Below are 18,532 nucleotides of genomic sequence, written 5' to 3' on the forward strand. Positions count from 1 at the left end.
TTTCATTTTGGACACCTAGAAGAAATAACTTCATTTTAGAAAAGGATTAGAAAAATTACTCAAGCATTACCTTACATTTGAAATATTAATACATGACTTTAAAAATCAAAATGCAATCCTGGGAGTTAAGCAGAAAGTTAAAAAAGTAATAAAAACAACATAAGATTCCAGCATTATATAGAACCTTCAAATTCATTTTCTTTCAAAAGAGACAACAATTAAAAAAACAATTTAGATACAACACAGACTATCAGCTAAACAGGAAACCAATCAGTCTTCATTGTCATAATACTGCTTTTCTGAACAAATAAATGTTGGACACAAAATTTCAAAGACAGTTTATTCAAAATTCTCCACCTAGGAGAAAAGATATATAACAATGTTTACACATGCTTTAATAACTTACTTCACTGTACAACTTGCATTCCATGTAACAGTACAATAAACCAGCAAAAGAAAATAATCGGTCAGCACTCTTTAATAATCAATCACATAAGAAGCACTGAGTAAGGGGTACAATAAGGTGGTATCTGTGAATTCTTTCATGAGTGCACCACAGAGCACCAGTCATCTCATTCGGTTTGTGTCTAAAAATCAAGATGTCTACACCCTTCTTATTAGTGATGTAATTAGGACCTTTCAGAACATAACATGTTAGTTTTGGTTCCATTTGGTGAGCAATGGCAGAGGGGCTCTGTCACTTTTATCCCTTTCTTATAAATACTTTTCCCTTTTGTGTAACTTCCACAGTTTTAAATAAAAATAATTTTTATGCTTGTATATACTATTATGTCAAAACGGTTCTAGCAAAGAATTATATTAATCAGTTTACAGCTAGCACAATGGTCCAAAGACATCAAAGAAACAAAAGAAATTGACCACTTAGTTCTGCCAAAGTAGCACCTAGTAAAATAGCACATCAATAAAGTTTCTCCTGTTTTCCTCACATGATGCAGAGGCAAATAGACCTGGCAATAACCTCAAAAGTAAGGGCAGAAATTTGAGAAGGAAAAGGACAAGATATTGTTCTCTGTTCCTGTAAAAGAATCTTAGTAGTTAGTATATTCTCCATTGCATTTCACAATCTTGGAGTTACAACTGTCAAATGAGGGTAAGACTATGCAGGAGGAAAACAAGATAAAAATGACTGACTAGTGTAATCTGAACTTCTTCCAAGTAATTATATTTTCCAAGAAAAAAAAAAGGCACAGGAGGCACACATTTCAATTTGGCTCAAAAATAATAAAAATTAATTTAAATAGTTTGCAATAACTACTAAAACATAAAATCCAATTTCCTCTATTGTCTTTGACAGAGCTCAACACACACACACACACACACACACAGAAACACACAAATACCCTGACTGGTTTGCCATAATCTGGACTACACATACCGTGTGATGTTTCTACACAGACTGAACCCTAAGGACTACCCAGTCTACAAAGGAGGATCTAATAATTAATTTGAATTAAACATCTGCTTGATCAATACATTCTTTCTAATACTTAACCTATGTTCCAACTAAGTTCCTTTTGTGGAACTGAAATGATTCAGATGCTCTAATTTTCAGCTGATTATAAAAGTGTTACAGTAATCTTACATACCAAGGAATACCAAGAGATGAAAAGTCAACTAGTATTATATCTGTGAAAAGTAACTCAGATTTCACTTTGATACATGTAAACCATGAATTGTAAGTTTCAAAAACAGTAGTTGTGGTCAAGTTCATATCTTATTATTATATCTTTAAAAGATAGCAGGAACATTTACTCTAACTGTAAACATAAGTCTGTATCTAAAGACAGCACACCTAGGAAAAGATGCATCCATTGTAACAATGCACCGGACGTCCCCTGACAGACTTGTGACAAGTGTAGTGTAACTAACTTTAACTGCATTGCCAAGTAGGAGTCTGGGACATGACCCAAGGGAATGATGTTTCCCACACCACTGAGCTACTTCAGCAGCAATCATCATGGTGACAAAATATATTTAATAAGTTACACATTTAAAAAGTCATTAGAACATCTCGTTCTTGTACACTAGTATAGAAAGGTCTTCCAAAGATAAATGAGTGGAGGCCTGGTTTAATTTTCTCAGCTAGAGCCATTATTATGTTAAGGTCGCCCTCTGCTGTTAAATCAAGGTCTATCTTCAGGTTCCGAAGAGACTTAAAGGGCTTTTTCCCCTTCTGCCTATAAATAATGAAGAAAAATCCTTTTTGCATATAAATACATAAATACATAAAAATATATAGAAAAAATCCAAAAGGAACAAAACAAAGCACAATGCACAAAGGTTTTTATTCCATATAGCTTTACTTACGTATCATCTTCTATATACTTTATTAGCGTCAAGGCTTTTCTGTGAAGGACGAGTAGAAACTGTGCCAGGAAAGTACTCCTGAGAGATAAACCAGGCTTCAAATGAAAGACCTACAGGAAAATCAAACATTTTAATAAATAATTTGCTCCAAATCTTCTTATACAGCATATTTCTATCACAGTGTTGACAATGTCTGGCACCTAACACACATTAGAGCAGCTTTCCACAACCATTCCTACTGATGCCCCTAACAGACAGGAAGTACTGAATTTAGAGGCGATCATGTTTTTCTGAAGTTTTCTATTTTATCTTTGAAAATGGACTCTAATTTTGCATTCTACCTCAAATATATATCCCTATTTACTTTATTAAGAATCATGATGTAATTTGCATCCTGATGTGTACTTAACTTTTTCTGCCCATATCTCCAAATAAAATCCAAGCTCTCAGAAGTTGAGCCACGCTTATAGGCTAGGGTTTTGAGGTCTTCTTCTCTCTCTCTACTCTTGGGGTATTGAGGGTACATGTGTAATGATAGAATGATTTTATTCAGCTTGAGAAGCATGGAATTCATTGCATGGTTGTGAATTATCTCTGAACTTTGCAATATGTCACAGACCACACAGATCTGGTTCCAAAATTTTGAGTTAACTTAAGGACCTCATTATTTCAAAGCTACTTCTATGACCCTGTTCCTGGCCTGATCCCCAGAATGATATGACACAGCTCTGTTATATTAAGAAATAAGTCCCATGTAATCTATAATTTTCTTCAAATGTTAATTAAGCAGATTATTTTTGAAAAGAATAAGACAATAAAGATGTTATTATTTCAGTAGAAGTATACAAGTTTTAAAGATATTTTGGTCCAATTAAGGCAAATAAAAACCATTCTCCCCTCCCCAAAAGAAAACACCTGGAGTTATGTGTTAGTGGTTGGAATTAAAACACTCATTATTTTAACTGGGGAATACTGCATCTTTAATTGTAATATACAGCCCATGGCCATTAACAATTCAAAAGAAAAATCATGTAGACACTTTGGAAAGACATGAGACACTACGAAAAGATAGTAACTTAATTCTATGATGATATATATATATATATAGAGAGAGAGAGAGAGAGAGAGAGCGAGAGAGAGCGCATGCGCACAGGCAATGTAGTATGTATTAAAAAAGATAATATGTCATACTATTCATTTTGACAATCTTAGGTTTAACATTTACCTGATCCAGGAAGGCTTTTACTAGAGTGTCTCTGTGTAAGACATCTTGAAAAATATTCCTACAAAGAAAACAGTCCAAATGTTGAAATGTCTATACAACGCTACTTTCCCAAATCCCTCATCCAGTCAAATTAATTCTTAGAAATGGAATATTACATATAAACATATTTATAAAAATTAGATGTATATATTTGGAGATATAAAATACATATTCATTTTAACTCAAGGATACACTTGCATATTACTGGAGTTTGTCAAGACAGTATGTAATTATTTTTCTCTTAAAGATATAAGCAGTCCCAAGGGCATGTAAGTACCTATCAATCTATTTTTGTACCCTCACCTTATAAAAAAAATTTGAGAGCCTCAGAGAATTAATAAATATGATTACCAACTCCTGCCATGTCAAAAAAAATAAAAGCAACAAAAATAAACACATATTACTACCATCAAAACCCAAAATAAAATAAAAGATTAACCTTACAATAACTTGTAATAAGCTGTTCAGGAAGAAAAAGGTAAAAGTGTGAACACTAAGAAACATTCAAATGGGATTAATGAACATCTTGACCACTGAGTTGCATCAACAAACCTATCATCAGGCAAGTAACAAGAACGAATTACTTAGGAAAGTATAAGCTACTTGGTAATGATCGGAGTAAGAAACTAAGACGTTAACTCACACTTGAGATAATGTGCACACTTGAGATAGTGTATATCTAACATACCATAAGGTAAGCAATTTTTAACTGAAAATAGTAGGGATCATCATCAAACTGACAAGACTGGCAAAGAGGTGTGTATGCATAAATAAATAGGAAAGTACCTAAAATTTCCTAGTTAAGGAGATGGGTATACCAAATTACAGAAGAAGGAAATTTAGAAGGAAAAAAAAATCAGCCTTTCGTGATCACTGGCTGTCCAACTGGTGTCCAATTTGGTAGTAACAGTACCCCTTTTCTGGCTTTGGAGAGAGAATAAGGCTAAATTATTTAAGTCCAGTGTTCTGAATATACTGTTTCACTGATTGTCTCACTAATAAGTAAATCAGATGAAGCAAATGTTAAAAAAGAATATTTCTAGTGACTGATTTTTCATGTAGTGGCAGTGAGTGTAACTATTTTTAAGAGTGTAACTATTTTTTTTAATTTTTTTTTTAACGTTTATTTATTTTTGAGACAGAGAGAGACAGAGCATGAACGGAGGAGGGTCAGAGAGAGGGAGACACAGTATCTGAAACAGGCTCCAGGCTCTGAGCTGTCAGCACAGAGCCCAACGCGGGGCTCGAACTCACGGACCACAAGATCATGACCCGAGCCGAAGTCGGCCGCTTAACCGACTGAGCCACCCAGGCGCCCCAAGAGTGTAACTATTTTTTTTTTTTTTTTTTTTTTTAAATTTTTTTTTCAACGTTTATTTATTTTTGGGACAGAGAGAGACAGAGCATGAACAGGGGAGGGGCAGAGACAGAGGGAAACACAGAATCGGAAACAGGCTCCAGGCTCTGAGCCATCAGCCCAGAGCCCGACGCGGGGCTCGAACTCACGGACCGCGAGATCAGTGACCTGGCTGAAGTCGGACGCTTAACCGACTGTGCCACCCAGGCGCCCCAGAGTGTAACTATTTTTAATAGGGGCGCCTGGGTGGCTCAGTCGGTTGAGCTCCAACTTCGGCTCAGGTCATGATCTCATGGTCTGAGTTCGAGACCCGCGTGGGGCTGAGTTCGAGACCCGACAGCTCGGAGCTTGTCTCAAAAAAATAAATAAACGTTGAAAAAAAAAAAGAGTTAAAATTAAAAATATCTTAAAATTAAATATTGTTTAAAGGAAACTAAAAAATACAGTATATGTAACATATAAAAGTTAATACACAATCTAATGGTAGAAAATATCATTTTGGGCCCATTTGATGCTCAGAAAATTTACTTAGAGTTGTAAACAAATTTTAAAAATTCATGACATTATGGTTTTTTATTTTATCACCAACAAAAATAAGACTAGATGGCTAATCAACATCTGTCAAATCAGTGAAGCATTCAAACATAACTGGCTAAAATGAGTAAGAAATGTTAAAAGCATACATACACTTTCTCTAAAAAAATAAAAATAAAAATAAAAATATAGGTGGTAAATCCATCCTAAAGTTCACTAAATTCCCCAAAAAGGATATTTGAAGTAACAAAAACAAAACAAAAAAAACAAAGCAGAAAAAATATTAAACACTTTAGTTAAGAAGAAAATGCTTGAAAGCACAGATTAATTTTGAGAATTACTACACATGTACCAAAATTACCAATACTTGAAAACATAGTCATCACCTGGAATTCTGATTTTGACCAATTCATTTTCTTTCTTTTTTCTTTTGAAAGTTTATTTTATTTATTTTGAAAGAGACAGAGTGAATGAGCAGGGCTGGGGCACAAAGAGAGGGAGAGAGAGAATCCCAAGCAGGCTCTGTGCTGTCAGTGCAGAGCCGGATGTGGGGTTCCATCTCACAAACCGTGAGATCATGACCCGGGTCAAAACCAAAAGTTGGACGCTTGACGGATGGAGTCACCCACGTGCCCCTTGACCAATTCATTTTCTAAACCAATTCTCTTAAAACTTTCTAAGGAACCAACAAGATCGGTGCATGCACAGCTGAGAAAAGATGGGTCCTAATGATGCCATCTTTTAGAGACACGTGAGGCTGGGGATCCCTTGGACATGGGTGTTCCTTTTCTCTGCTTTTGGTCACCATCTTCTGTGTCACTACTGGTGCTCCACATGTCCCCTGTCTCAGCTCAAAATCTTTCTTAGAAACACAGGACAGAGTTGCATGCTCCAATTTTACTGCTGCTTTGTACACTCAGAACTGGATTATCACAGTTAACATATATTGAGCACATTATATATGCCAGGTACTTTACACTGATTAAAGAGAACCATTATACTATACTCCATTTCTTTTCCTGATGTAGAACTTAAGTATTTTCTTGGGGTTTATAATACAAATTTATAATTTTTTCTCCTCTCATTAGGTCCACTTTCAACATTTTATCACTACTTTTCCTCTTTTTTTATTTAGTGATCACACTTTATGGTAAAAAATGAGTAACACAATATGAAATGCAAATAAAAGAATGCTCTGTAAATGTATTTTTGTAGTTCTACTGTATTTTATATTCACATATCAAGAAAAAAAGACTTAGAATTATTTCTTTAGTTAAGTTAAAATGCCTTCTAATGAGTCTTATACACTAGACTAATAAGCAATGCCAAGGGTTGGGGCTATCTGGTTGGTCACTATTTTTTTAAAATATTTATTTTGAGAGAGAAAGAGAGAGTGTGAGCAGGATGAAGCAGAGAGAGAAAATCCCAAGCAGGCTCTGTGCTGTCAGTGCATAATGCAACAGGGCTCAATCCCATGAACTGTGAGATCATGACCTGAGCCAAAATCAAGAATTGGATGCTTAACTGAATGAGCCACAAAGGTGCCCCCAGTTGGTCACTACCAGCCTTAGCACCTATTACAGTGCCTAGGGCCTCAATATATATTTGTTAAATAAATACTTAAATATTTACTTAAAATTTTTTTTTGTTTATTTTTGAGAGAGACAGACTATGAGAGGGGGAGGGGCAGAGAGAGAGGGAGGCACAGAATCTGAAGCAGGCTCCAGGCTCCGAGCTGTCAGCACAGATCATGACCTGAGCCGAAGTTGGACGCTTAACCCACTGAGCTACCCAGGTGCCCCTTAAATATTTACTTTTAAAGACTAATCTAATCTCTCTATGCAAAACATAATTACATTAAGAAAAACAGACATTTAAGAAAAAAAGGCATGACTAACAAAGTTTTTCTTCAAGCATAATTCTCTTAGTAATAGTTCATTCCTTTCAAATACACACTTGATTTTACTCATAAAAGATACAACTGCACAATACCGTTTAACAATAACATTATTACGTACAAATCAGGAGTGAAGCTTTCATCTGTATAGATGATTGTATCCTGAGCCATGTCTTCTTCTGAAGTGGCTCTCCAGAATGCTGTCAGCTCAGATCTCATGTACCTGCGCTGATTGTAAATATGCTCGTGACATGGTGGCATCTGCTTGACAGTGTTGACGTCCACATCTATGTGTGTGGTGGGATAGGGAGCGTACATGACTTGCCGGAACGGGAGCACAAAGCTTCCGGTTGAATCCTGTCATAATGAAAAGAAAATTCATTGTCTTATATGTCAAAAGACACGAAGAATTATTTTTTAACCAGAAAAACTGGCTTTAACAGATCCATTGTATACAAAGTTTTAGTGATGTGTGCACTAAAGCACTGGCTGAAATAGTGAACACTAGAAAACAAGTAAGCATCCAAAAAGAGAACTGCTTAAACAAAAAATGGCTTATTATTTAGCTACTAAAAATGAATTTGCAGAACAACTGAAGTTATCAATTTGTGTTGATACAGAAAGATATTCATAACGTATTATGGAAAGAGGAGGTTAAAATATGCAGGGATAGGGACAGGGAACTATGTAAAAGATACATACAGAAGAAAAAAAGACCCGAAAGATAGATGCCAAAAGTTAATGGTGGTTATACATTGGATTATGAGAGTATGGGTAACTTTTTATTTTCTTCTTGATTATTCCTAATGTTCTTTTAAATCTCAATGAATATATAATTTTTGTAAGTAAAAAAATGTACTTCTTTCCAAGTATTGTCAGTTGGGTAGTCAACTGCCATGTAACAAATATCTGTGTATGATACACTGGTATATGTTATGAATACAATATAGAGGCTACTTTCAATTTTTTACTCTTATAATGCTATAACAAACACTTTCATAAGTAAATCTTTCTTCTTATATAACTGCTTCCCTAAGATTTCCAGAAATATAGATAGTAAGCTAAGTCTTTGAACATTTTTATTTTTTATTTTAGAGAGCAAGAGAGAAGGAGAGTGCCTGCACATGTGCATGCACTTGAGTGGGGGAGGGGGGAGAGGGAGGGGGAGAGAGAGAGAGAGACAGAGAGAGAATCTTAAGCAGGATCCATGCTCAGTGTGGAACTGGATGCAGGGCTTAATTCCACTACCCTAAGATCATGATCTGAGCTGAAATCAAGAGTCAGACACTCAACTGACTAAGGCATCCAGGCACCCCAATTTTTGAACATCTTTAAGGCTCTTGACAAAGAATGTTAAAATATTTCTGAAAGGCTTAACAATTTATACTTATATGGAAAACTCTTAACAAATATTTTTCATTAGATTATAGTTTCAAGTTTTCCTCTATGCATCTGGTATAGGTCCCTTTTAGGGATAAAATTACATAACTAAATGAGAGGGTACTGAGAAAATAAAAGTACTAAGTACCTTATCATGCTTTTGATAAAAAGAAGTTCTAATTTTCAGACTTGTAAAATTCAAATCGGAAATAGTTACATCCCTTAAGTAGTTTCTGTATTATTCTGAGCTCAAAGCATGCACACTGTTAAAAATGCAAAAGCTGAATATAATTTTTATTTGCCACAACTTATTTTTTTTTTATTTTTTTTTTTATAAATTTTTTTTTTCCAACGTTTATTTATTTTTGGGACAGAGAGAGACAGAGCATGAACGGGGGAGGGGCAGAGAGAGAGGGAGACACAGAATCGGAAACAGGTTCCAGGCTCTGAGCCATCAGCCCAGAGCCTGACACGGGGCCTGAACTCACGGACCGTGAGATCGTGACCTGGCTGAAGTTGGACGCTTAACCGACTGCGCCACCCAGGCGCCCCATTTTTGCCACAACTTTTAATATGTTTTGTTTCATTTTGCTATGCATAGATCCTCAAGAAAGCATTCGCTATGAGAATCATATAACCATTAGGAAATCTACCTTCTCCCATCTTTTGACTGTAATTGAAACATCAATGATAGTTTCAATAAAATGAATAAACTGTCTTCCCTGTAATTATTGAAAACAATTTCTAATTTACATTTATCTGCCTTGCTCCTTGAAAAGCAGATTCAAGCAGTCAGAGAAAGACAAGTACCATATGATTTCACCCGTCTGAGGAATTTAAGAAACAAAACAAATGAACAAAAACTATAGAGAACAAACTTATGGTTATTAGAAGGGGATGGGAGGATGGGTAAAATAGGTGATGGGGATTAAGAGTACACCTATCACGATGAACACTGAATGTACAGAATTACTGGAACACTGTATTATACACCTGAAACGAATATAATGCTGTATGGTAACCATACTGGAATTAAAAAGAAAAAGAAAATAAATAAAAGAAAAATGTAAAATAATTTAAAGCTACCTACATGTGAAAATATATATGCATTGTTCAAATCCTATACACAATTTTGAAGACAGGAAGCAGCTTTAAATTTTTTTTCAATAAATGAATACAGTACATAAAAAATGCTAACACAAAAATACAAATCCTTTTCAGAAAAAAAAGTAACTATTTTAGATGTGCAATCTGATTCAACCACATATATATTTTTTAATGTTTTATTTATTTTTGAGAGAGAGACAGAGTGCAAGCAGGGAAGGAGCAGAGAGAGAGGGAGACACAGAATCCAAAGCAGACTCCAGGCTCTGAGCTGTCAGCACAGAGCCCGACGCGCGGGGCTCGAACGCACGAACCATGAGAACAGGACCTGAGCTGAAGTCAGATGCTTATCCGACTGAGCCACCCAGGAGCCCCAGATTCAACCACATATTAAAAAACAAATAATCCTGGAGCCAGACAGGCAGCTATAGGAAACCAAACAGACACACACACAAAAAGATACTCTAAGCTGTTTCACTCATACTAATTATAAATCTGTAAGATATATACTCTGTGCTCAGACTTGTGCATAACAGTCAGCTCCTTGGCATACAAACATGAGATGCACCACATGCTAATATTCACAGTGTATTTATACAGAATGTCAAAAATGATTTTAAAAAATTGCTTTCACATGTGACAAATGGAAACTATACCTTTAGCAGGCCTTGTACAAAGAGCCCTGACTCGTATTTAAATGATGATTCTGCTTCACATAATCTGGAACATTTTCTCTCTGCTGGAGTCAGAAAAAGGCATAATGTTCTCACTATCTGTAAAAGAAAATATTTTAGCATTAAAATAGGAAATTAAGGGGCGCCTGGGTGGCGCAGTCGGTTAAGCGTCCGACTTCAGCCAGGTCATGATCTCGCACTCCGTGAGTTCGAGCCCCGCGTCAGGCTCTGGGCTGATGGCTCGGAGCCTGGAGCCTGTTTCCGATTCTGTGTCTCCCTCTCTCTCTGCCCCTCCCCCGTTCATGCTCTGTCTCTCTCTGTCCCAAAAATAAAATAAAAAAACGTTGAAAAAAAAATTAAAAAAAAAAAATAGGAAATTAAAAGGCCACTGGTCTGCTTATGAAAGAAATCTGAAAAGAAACTTCAACCATACTGTCGATAAAATACATCCTGAGAAAAAAGTTTTCCTTAGTCACCTGGAGTAGTCCATGGGACATAACAGTTGTTGCCTAAAATAGGAATTCTGTGGTCAAGTAAGTTTGGCAAATGGTGGTAAATGTATGGTATCTCAAAACCTTTAGCATTGGAATATATATTGACTTTCCAGGTGATTGATATAATATGCATACTTTATCCAACTCTTTGACCATGGAACTTTTATATTTCAGTAAGAACTAATGACTTAATATAATTATTAATTCTATTTCCACCCAGCAGCAAGTATTTTTCAAATGAAAATAAACAATTTTGGATAAGAAAACTAAATGCAGTTGAATTAGGCAGAATTATGGCTTCGGTTGAACAGTTCGACATATGAAATCTCATTATAATGAATATCAGGAGTGTCCAAATCCTTCAACAGAATGAGAATTAATTCTATCAAATTTGATTTAAAATAAGCAAGCCTTTGGTTGGGGTTTAGAAATCTAGGATTCTAACAGGATTTGATCTATAGCTCTATTAGGAAAAGTAAAAAGCCATGTAAGTATGTTGGAATTCAGACTATATTCAGAGTTTTTAGATTAAAGTACTAGCTTTCAATATAGAGTGATGGCATCCGTTTTCTCAAATTAAAAAGATAAAAGAGAAGTGATCATGCCAGAAGAGGATGTGGAATGAAAAAAATGTTTTAAAATACACAGGGCCCCAACCACAGAGCCTCTCTCCTTCCAGAAAGCTACTGGGAAGTCCTTCTGTGACCCTGAAGGGTCTGGGTGACACAGAGGGAAAGTTACCTCCTTGGGGTAACAGATGTAATAATAAATCACTAGACCAGTATAACAACAGAGATGCATTAACCTTTCACAAATGGATGTATGGAAAAATATAATTTTGGTAAATTAAGGGTCATGCAAGCATACAGGGTAGGTAACTTGAGAAAAAAATTACAAATATATTTGTCAAGGAAATAATTATTGCAAACATATTTCCTATATAAAACATAAAAAGAGAAGTTAGGTTTGCTTAAACTGATAGATATGTGCAATTTCTCTCTTTCTAGTTAACAGTCAGTGAAGAAAAGTACAAAATCCCTTAGTTTAGTGCCTAACACTTGGAAAAGTAAGTTAACGTCATTAATTCTTTAGTAACTCATAGAGCACTGAAGGAAGTGGTCACAGACGTTACTGAGTAAAACGTAACTTCCACTGACCACTGAACAGTGATAGGTCCCTAAAAGAAACAGATTTAGGAGGAAAATAATATAAGAAATCAAAATGAATAATTAGATAACATTTCTTTGGACTCAGGATCACAAGTACATGGTTATCTTCATACTTATTAAGTGACGTCAGAAAATAGAAGACAAATATTTTTTTTTAATTTTTTTTTTTTAACGTTTATTTATTTTTGAGACAGAGAGAGACAGAGCATGAATAGGGGAGGGCAGAAAGAGAGGGAGACACAGAATCTGAAACAGGCTCCAGGCTCTGAGCTGTCAGCACAGAGCCCGACGCGGGCTCGAACTCACAGACTGTGAGATCATGACCTGAGCCGAAGTCGGATGCTTAACCGACTGAGCCACCCAGGCGCCCCCAGAAGACAAATATTTTTTTAAAATACCTTATTTTAATGAAATTCTCAAAACCATTTATACAATACTGAGAACTGTATCATATTTATGAATATTATTAATGAATTATCAAAATGAAACTGATAAATGATTTCCTATTTAAGCAGTTTACTTCGACTTACTTCTGCACAGGGTGTCACAGTAATTTTGCTTGACTACAACCTAACTTTTAAATCACAATCCATGATATGTTAGCAGTATTAAGAAGTGAGATTATTTGCTGGATTATAAAATAAATTACCTTATTTACTTTTTCTGCACTGCTACCTACTACGACTGAACAGCCACAGGTCTGCAGGTGTGAGCTAATGGCACTGCAAGGTGGAGAAAAAAGATGAAAAACATTGGCTGTAAAGCAATTTCACAAACTAAACAAAAAAGGGGCATGCGAACTTCAAGTAACAGACTAGCTTTACATGATGAATGACAAACTGTAAGTAAAATGCCACCTTTTATTTCCATGGTACTTTACCTTTTTTCCATAGGCCTTTCACACAGATCCTCCCATTTGAACTTAAAACCCAGTTAGTAAAATATCACCATTTTATAATGAAAGAAACTGAGGTGTTGAGAGGTTAAGTGATTTACTTAAAGTCAAATGGGATTAAAAACAAGGATATGAATGGCTGACAGTGAGTGGAAGGGGGACTAAAGTCCTTCTGATTCATACTATGTAAAGCTTCCGGGTTCAAAACACTCACACCTCTGAGTTTCCATCATGAACCTAAAGGAAAAGACTATGGACATAAAAGCAAATACTTTATCCTGTCACTTCTCATCAAAAACAAAATAAAACTTCACAATAATCTGCAATCATAAAGAATCACTGAGGTAGAAGATGAGATTCTAAGTGCAGAGAGCGCACTTAGTAGAGGGATAAATGTTGGCTGATATTACTGTCATTAACAGTCATTAACATTTTCCTTAGAAGAGACAGAAGTAGAAAATGTTAGCTATTAGCTGTTACATGCTTATACGTTCCGGGTGCTGTTTTAAGGGCTTGGTATGATTTATCTCACTCAATTCTTACAACAATCCTATTAAGTAGGTACTACTATTATTCCCATTTTACAGATGAGGAGATGGGGGCACAGGGGCTTCAGGTATCTTGCCCCAGTTTACACACAGCAATAACCCAGGAAGTCTGGTTTTAGAGCCCACACTCTTAAGTACTAAAATCTACTATAAGATGGAAAGGATAAGTAAAAATAACAAATAATTTTCTTTTCTAGGCCTAAATAACTTAAGTGCATCCACAATGCAATTCAATTTGTAAGGGTTCTGTGATACTGTGATTTTAAGAAATAACGTATTTGTTTGTTTTTTTTTTTAATTTTTTTTTTTTTCAACATTTATTTATTTTTGGGACAGAGAGAGACAGAGCATGAACGGGGGAGGGGCAGAGAGAGAGGGAGACACAGAATCGGAAACAGGCTCCAGGCTCTGAGCCATCAGCCCAGAGCCTGACGCGGGGCTCGAACTCACGGACCGAGAGATCGTGACCTGGCTGAAGTCGGACGCTTAACCGACTGCGCCACCCAGGCGCCCCCGTATTTGTTTTTTATCCACATTTCCTGGCTCACAGCTCCCATAACACTTAGAATTTCTTAAGTGCAGGAAAAGATAAAGATGCCTTTTGTTATGTTAATGAGCGACTTTTGGAAAACATCTAAGGATGGGGGCTGATTGCCAATGGAGCCAACCACTAAAGATTAGAACTTTCAGTCCCTCCCGCTGACTTCTGGGTAGGGGAGAGGGGATGGAAGTTATCACCAACGGCCAATGATTTGATCAACCATGTCTATGTAACAAAGCCTCCATGAAAACCCAAAAGGAAGGGATTTGGAGAGCTTCTGGGTTGGTGAACACGTGGAGATCTGGGGAGACATGTGTGCTCAGAGATGGTATGGAAGCTCTTCACCCTTTCCCCAAACCTTATCCTATGCATCTCTTCCATATAGATGTTCATCTGTATGTTATATTCTATCCTTTACAATAAACCAGTAATCCAGTAAATAAAATGTTTCTCTGAGTTCTGTGAGCTGTTCCAGTAAATTAATGGAACACAAGGAGGGAGTCATAGGATCTATAGCCAGTTGGTGAGAAGAACAGGTAACATCCTGGACTTGTTACTGATGTCTGAAGTCCAAGGATGGGTGGTTGGGATCTCTAATATCCAGCCAGTCAGAAGCACAGGTGAAAACTTGGGCTTGTGACTAGTGTCTGGAGGGTAGGTGGGACACAGTCTTGTGGGATTGAACCCTTAATCTGGGGAATCTGACATTATCTCTAGGCAGAAAGTGCCAGAAATGAATTAAATCGTAGGACCCACTTGGTATCTAAAGCATTGTTTGTTGGTGTGAGGAACCCCACCAACATTAGAAATGGGTCTAAGAATCCCTTTTGTTCTTAGTTTCAGATTTAATGAGAAGTAAAACAAGAAACCAGAACCAACAAGATTTTCTGTCTGGGCACTATGGAAACTCGGCTTCTTTCAGTATTAAAAAGAGTAACATCAAATATGTCACAGACATGTAACAAATTAAAAAATAACACAAAGCTAAATAATAGTTCAAATATGAAACAATGTTCCTAGAATAGTTTGGGTAGCTATTCTATTACTTTCTTCCTTCCAAATCATGTCATTGGTGAGCATAAGATTTCTATGTGCTTTATCCACCTTTTATAAAGGAAACAAAATTCTTACTTGAGAAGGAAGCCTTCATGACAACTGTCACCAATGTCATCATCATTGAGAACTGTATCAGCTATCTAAAATGTACCACAAAAAAAAAGAAGTTATTCTGGTTATAATATGGCAGTGAAATAACACTCTCAAGTCTCGGTTCAACAGAACACATTGCCCTCATTTCTAAGCATCAAGAATCCTAATAAAGCCATCTCTGTGCTTCTATAAACTTTCAGGAGAACAAATGTGAAAACTTGTCAGGCAGGTTAAACAACAATTTTTATGAGAACAACTTCCTATTCTTTGCTGTCAGAATCAGGAGACGAATCTTAATGACACAGTCAGAAAGAAACCGGAAAAGTTTCCTAAAGATTTCTCTATGCACTCTTACTGTGTGATTCAAAATGTCAACATGTGATTAAGAAACTAGATTATGGAATGTAAGTAAACTTGTGTTTATCACCACTGACTTGTACACTGCTTTGTTACCAAAAGTACTGCATTAAATACTGACTGCTTCTTTAAGGTCTGGAATTCTCCTACTTCTAAACTAAATAGGTGTAATTCTGTCACAACTGTCACTGACCAAAAAAGCCTCTTTTTGGCCATAAAACTCAGTATTTTATGTGTGTGTTATTAAAGTGGTTAATACTTCATAGGAGTAGCATGTATGACAAAAAATGCACACTAGTAAAATTAGAATGCTACTAATATACATAATAGTAATAGAACTCAAGGGAATTGATAAGAGGTGGTACCATTGTTCTTATTTAATAATACAAGTCATGGCTTACATCTATTTCTTCAGGAACACTGTGTGATTTCATAGATGAAAGCAGCTCCATTACAGGAATTACTTCGCCAGTAAGCATTGGAATAATACTCTGACCCTGTACAAAAAAAGCAAAATGAAGCAGAAAAAAAAAAAAAAATTACACAATGAAGGTATCCCCTGCTTTTCCAAAGTTCGAGTTACACCACTTTGCTTTTATCAAAGACCTACATTAGTACCTGTTTTCAGTAACCAAAAGGAATCCAAAGAGGATTTTTGCTTTCACCAAAAAAAAGGTGAAAAGCTAAAAGGGGTTGAGCACCTGTTTTGCAATGAACCCCTCTAAGAGGCAGCACATAGCCTGAGCGCAGGAGAGGCCCTGCCAAGCTCCTTCCCCAGGAACTATCCTAGGCATCTCAGCATCAAGCCGCCTTAGCTTTGGATGGTGGTGAGCATCTGTGCTTTGTCTCGATTTATTTTGTGCATTTCTTAGCAGGGTGTGTTCTAAGGTATCTGAGATGTGTAAGACGGGTTATGTTTTGGGTCTGGGAATGCCCAAGAACTTTTCCATGTAAATTAATGGTAATTGCTTCCTCACTTTATGGCCATTTCAGTGTATGAAATGTTCTATGTGTATGAAATGTTCTATAGGAACACTCTACTTTTGGATAGCGGGGAAAACCTGTAGAGGACCAACAGGACAATAAAATATTAAGAACCGAAACCAAGAATGACACCCTTTGATAGAAACACTCAATAGCTTGTTAGAACACAGCCCCAAACATGTCTACCATTTCAAAGCATTTCTAAAAGATGTACGTACTATTTTAAAACTGATTTTCATCACTCACCATTGGGAAAATGCAAATCACAATTACTGAGATATCACCTCATACCTGTTAGGATGGCCAATATAAAACAAAAACAAAAAGAAAACCCAGAAAATAACAAGTATTGGTGACGATATGGAGAAATTGGATCCCTGTGCACTGTTGGAAGAAATATAAAATGGTGCAGCGACTATCCAAAATACTCTGGCGGTTCTTCAAAAAATTAAAAATAGAACTAGCATATAATCCAGAAATCCTACTTCTGTATATTTATCCAAAAGAATTGGAGACAGGCTCTCAAAGAGATATTTGTACTTCCGTGTTCAATGCAGCATTATTCATAATACCCAAGGTATGGAAACAACCTAAATGTCCATCTATGGGAGCACGCATGAAGAAAATTTGGTGTATACATACAACGGACCTTAAAAAGAAGGAAATGCTGTCATACGCAACATGGATAAATCTTGAGGACACTATGCTAAATGAAATATGCCAGTCACAGAAGGACAAATAGTGCAATATTCCATTTATATGAGGTATCTAAGTAGTCAAACCCACAGAAGTCAAAAGAAGAACGGTGGTTGCTAGAGGCTGGAGGGAAGGAAAAATGGGAGGTTACTGTTCAATGGGTATATGGTTTCAGTCATACAAGATGAAGAAGCTGTAGAGATCTGCTGTATGATAATGTACATGTAGTTAGCAATATTACACAATACACTTCAAGTTTTGTTGAGGATAGATTTCATGTTAAGTGTCCTTTTCCACAATTTATTTTTTTAAACTTTTTTTAATGTTTATTTATTTTTGAGAGAGAGACAGAGACAGAGACAGAACATGAGCAGGGGAGGGTCAGAGAGAGAGGAAGACAGAGAAGCCAATGCAGGCTCCAGGCTCTGAGCTGTCGGCACAGAGCCCAACGTGGGGCTCAAATGCACAGACCAAGAAATCATGACCTGAGCCAAAGTCGGATGCTTAAATGACTGAGTCACCCAGGCACCCCCCCACTTTTTTTTTAAACTTTTTTTTTTAAGGTTTATTTATTTTTGAGAGAGAGACAGAGCATTAGCAGGGGAGGGTCCTTTACCACAATTTAAAAAATAAAAGTAAAATAGTTTATAAGAAATTGATAAATTAATAAAAGATTTGCTTGATAGGAAAAAATAAATAAACTCATTTTCATTCTTCTGGGAATGACTTTCTTTAGTCAGAGTGGAATCATTGGCTTATCATTTACTGTTACATGTTATAATTAAATTGCCATGCCAAATTTAGAAAGGATTTCCTTTGATATTTATTTGAGATATAAAAATTCTTGTTAATTAAAGGTCATTGATGCATTTTATATTTAAAAATGAGGAACAACTTGGAGCCTGGGCGGCTCAGTTGGTTAAGCATCTGACTTCGGCTCAGGTCATGATCTCATGGTCCGTGAGCTCTAGCCCCGCATCGGGCTCTGTGCTGACAGCTCAGAGCCTGGAGCCTGTTTCAGATTCTGTGTCTCCCTCTCTATCTCTGCCCCTCCCCTGCTCATGCTCTGTCTCTGTCTCAAAAATAAATAAACATTAACAAAAAATGAGGAAAAACAAGCACAAAAAGGCTTGGAAATAGCAAATAACTCAACACTCAACG

The 18,532-nt window shown here is 36.3% G+C and overlaps 1 protein-coding gene across 3 annotated transcripts in view; it reads right to left on the reverse strand.

The window, feature by feature from the left end:
• Positions 1-326: 326 nt before the first annotated feature.
• Positions 327-18,532, reverse strand: part of C9orf72 (C9orf72-SMCR8 complex subunit) — a 28,700-nt gene continuing 10,494 nt past the window's right edge. For all 3 annotated transcript variants that reach the window (XM_043567449.1, XM_043567448.1, XM_043567447.1), the window contains exons 4-11: positions 16,093-16,188; positions 15,317-15,381; positions 12,851-12,923; positions 10,521-10,637; positions 7,502-7,737; positions 3,554-3,611; positions 2,329-2,438; positions 327-2,198 (exon numbers count right to left, since the gene is read on the reverse strand). In XM_043567449.1, the coding sequence (XP_043423384.1) occupies positions 2,012-2,198; positions 2,329-2,438; positions 3,554-3,611; positions 7,502-7,737; positions 10,521-10,637; positions 12,851-12,923; positions 15,317-15,381; positions 16,093-16,188 (942 nt within the window). In that variant the 3' untranslated portion in view covers positions 327-2,011. The remainder of the gene's footprint in view (positions 2,199-2,328; positions 2,439-3,553; positions 3,612-7,501; positions 7,738-10,520; positions 10,638-12,850; positions 12,924-15,316; positions 15,382-16,092; positions 16,189-18,532) is intronic.

This window comes from Prionailurus bengalensis, chromosome D4, assembly GCF_016509475.1.
Source record: "Prionailurus bengalensis isolate Pbe53 chromosome D4, Fcat_Pben_1.1_paternal_pri, whole genome shotgun sequence".
Classification (NCBI taxonomy): domain Eukaryota; kingdom Metazoa; phylum Chordata; class Mammalia; order Carnivora; family Felidae; genus Prionailurus; species Prionailurus bengalensis.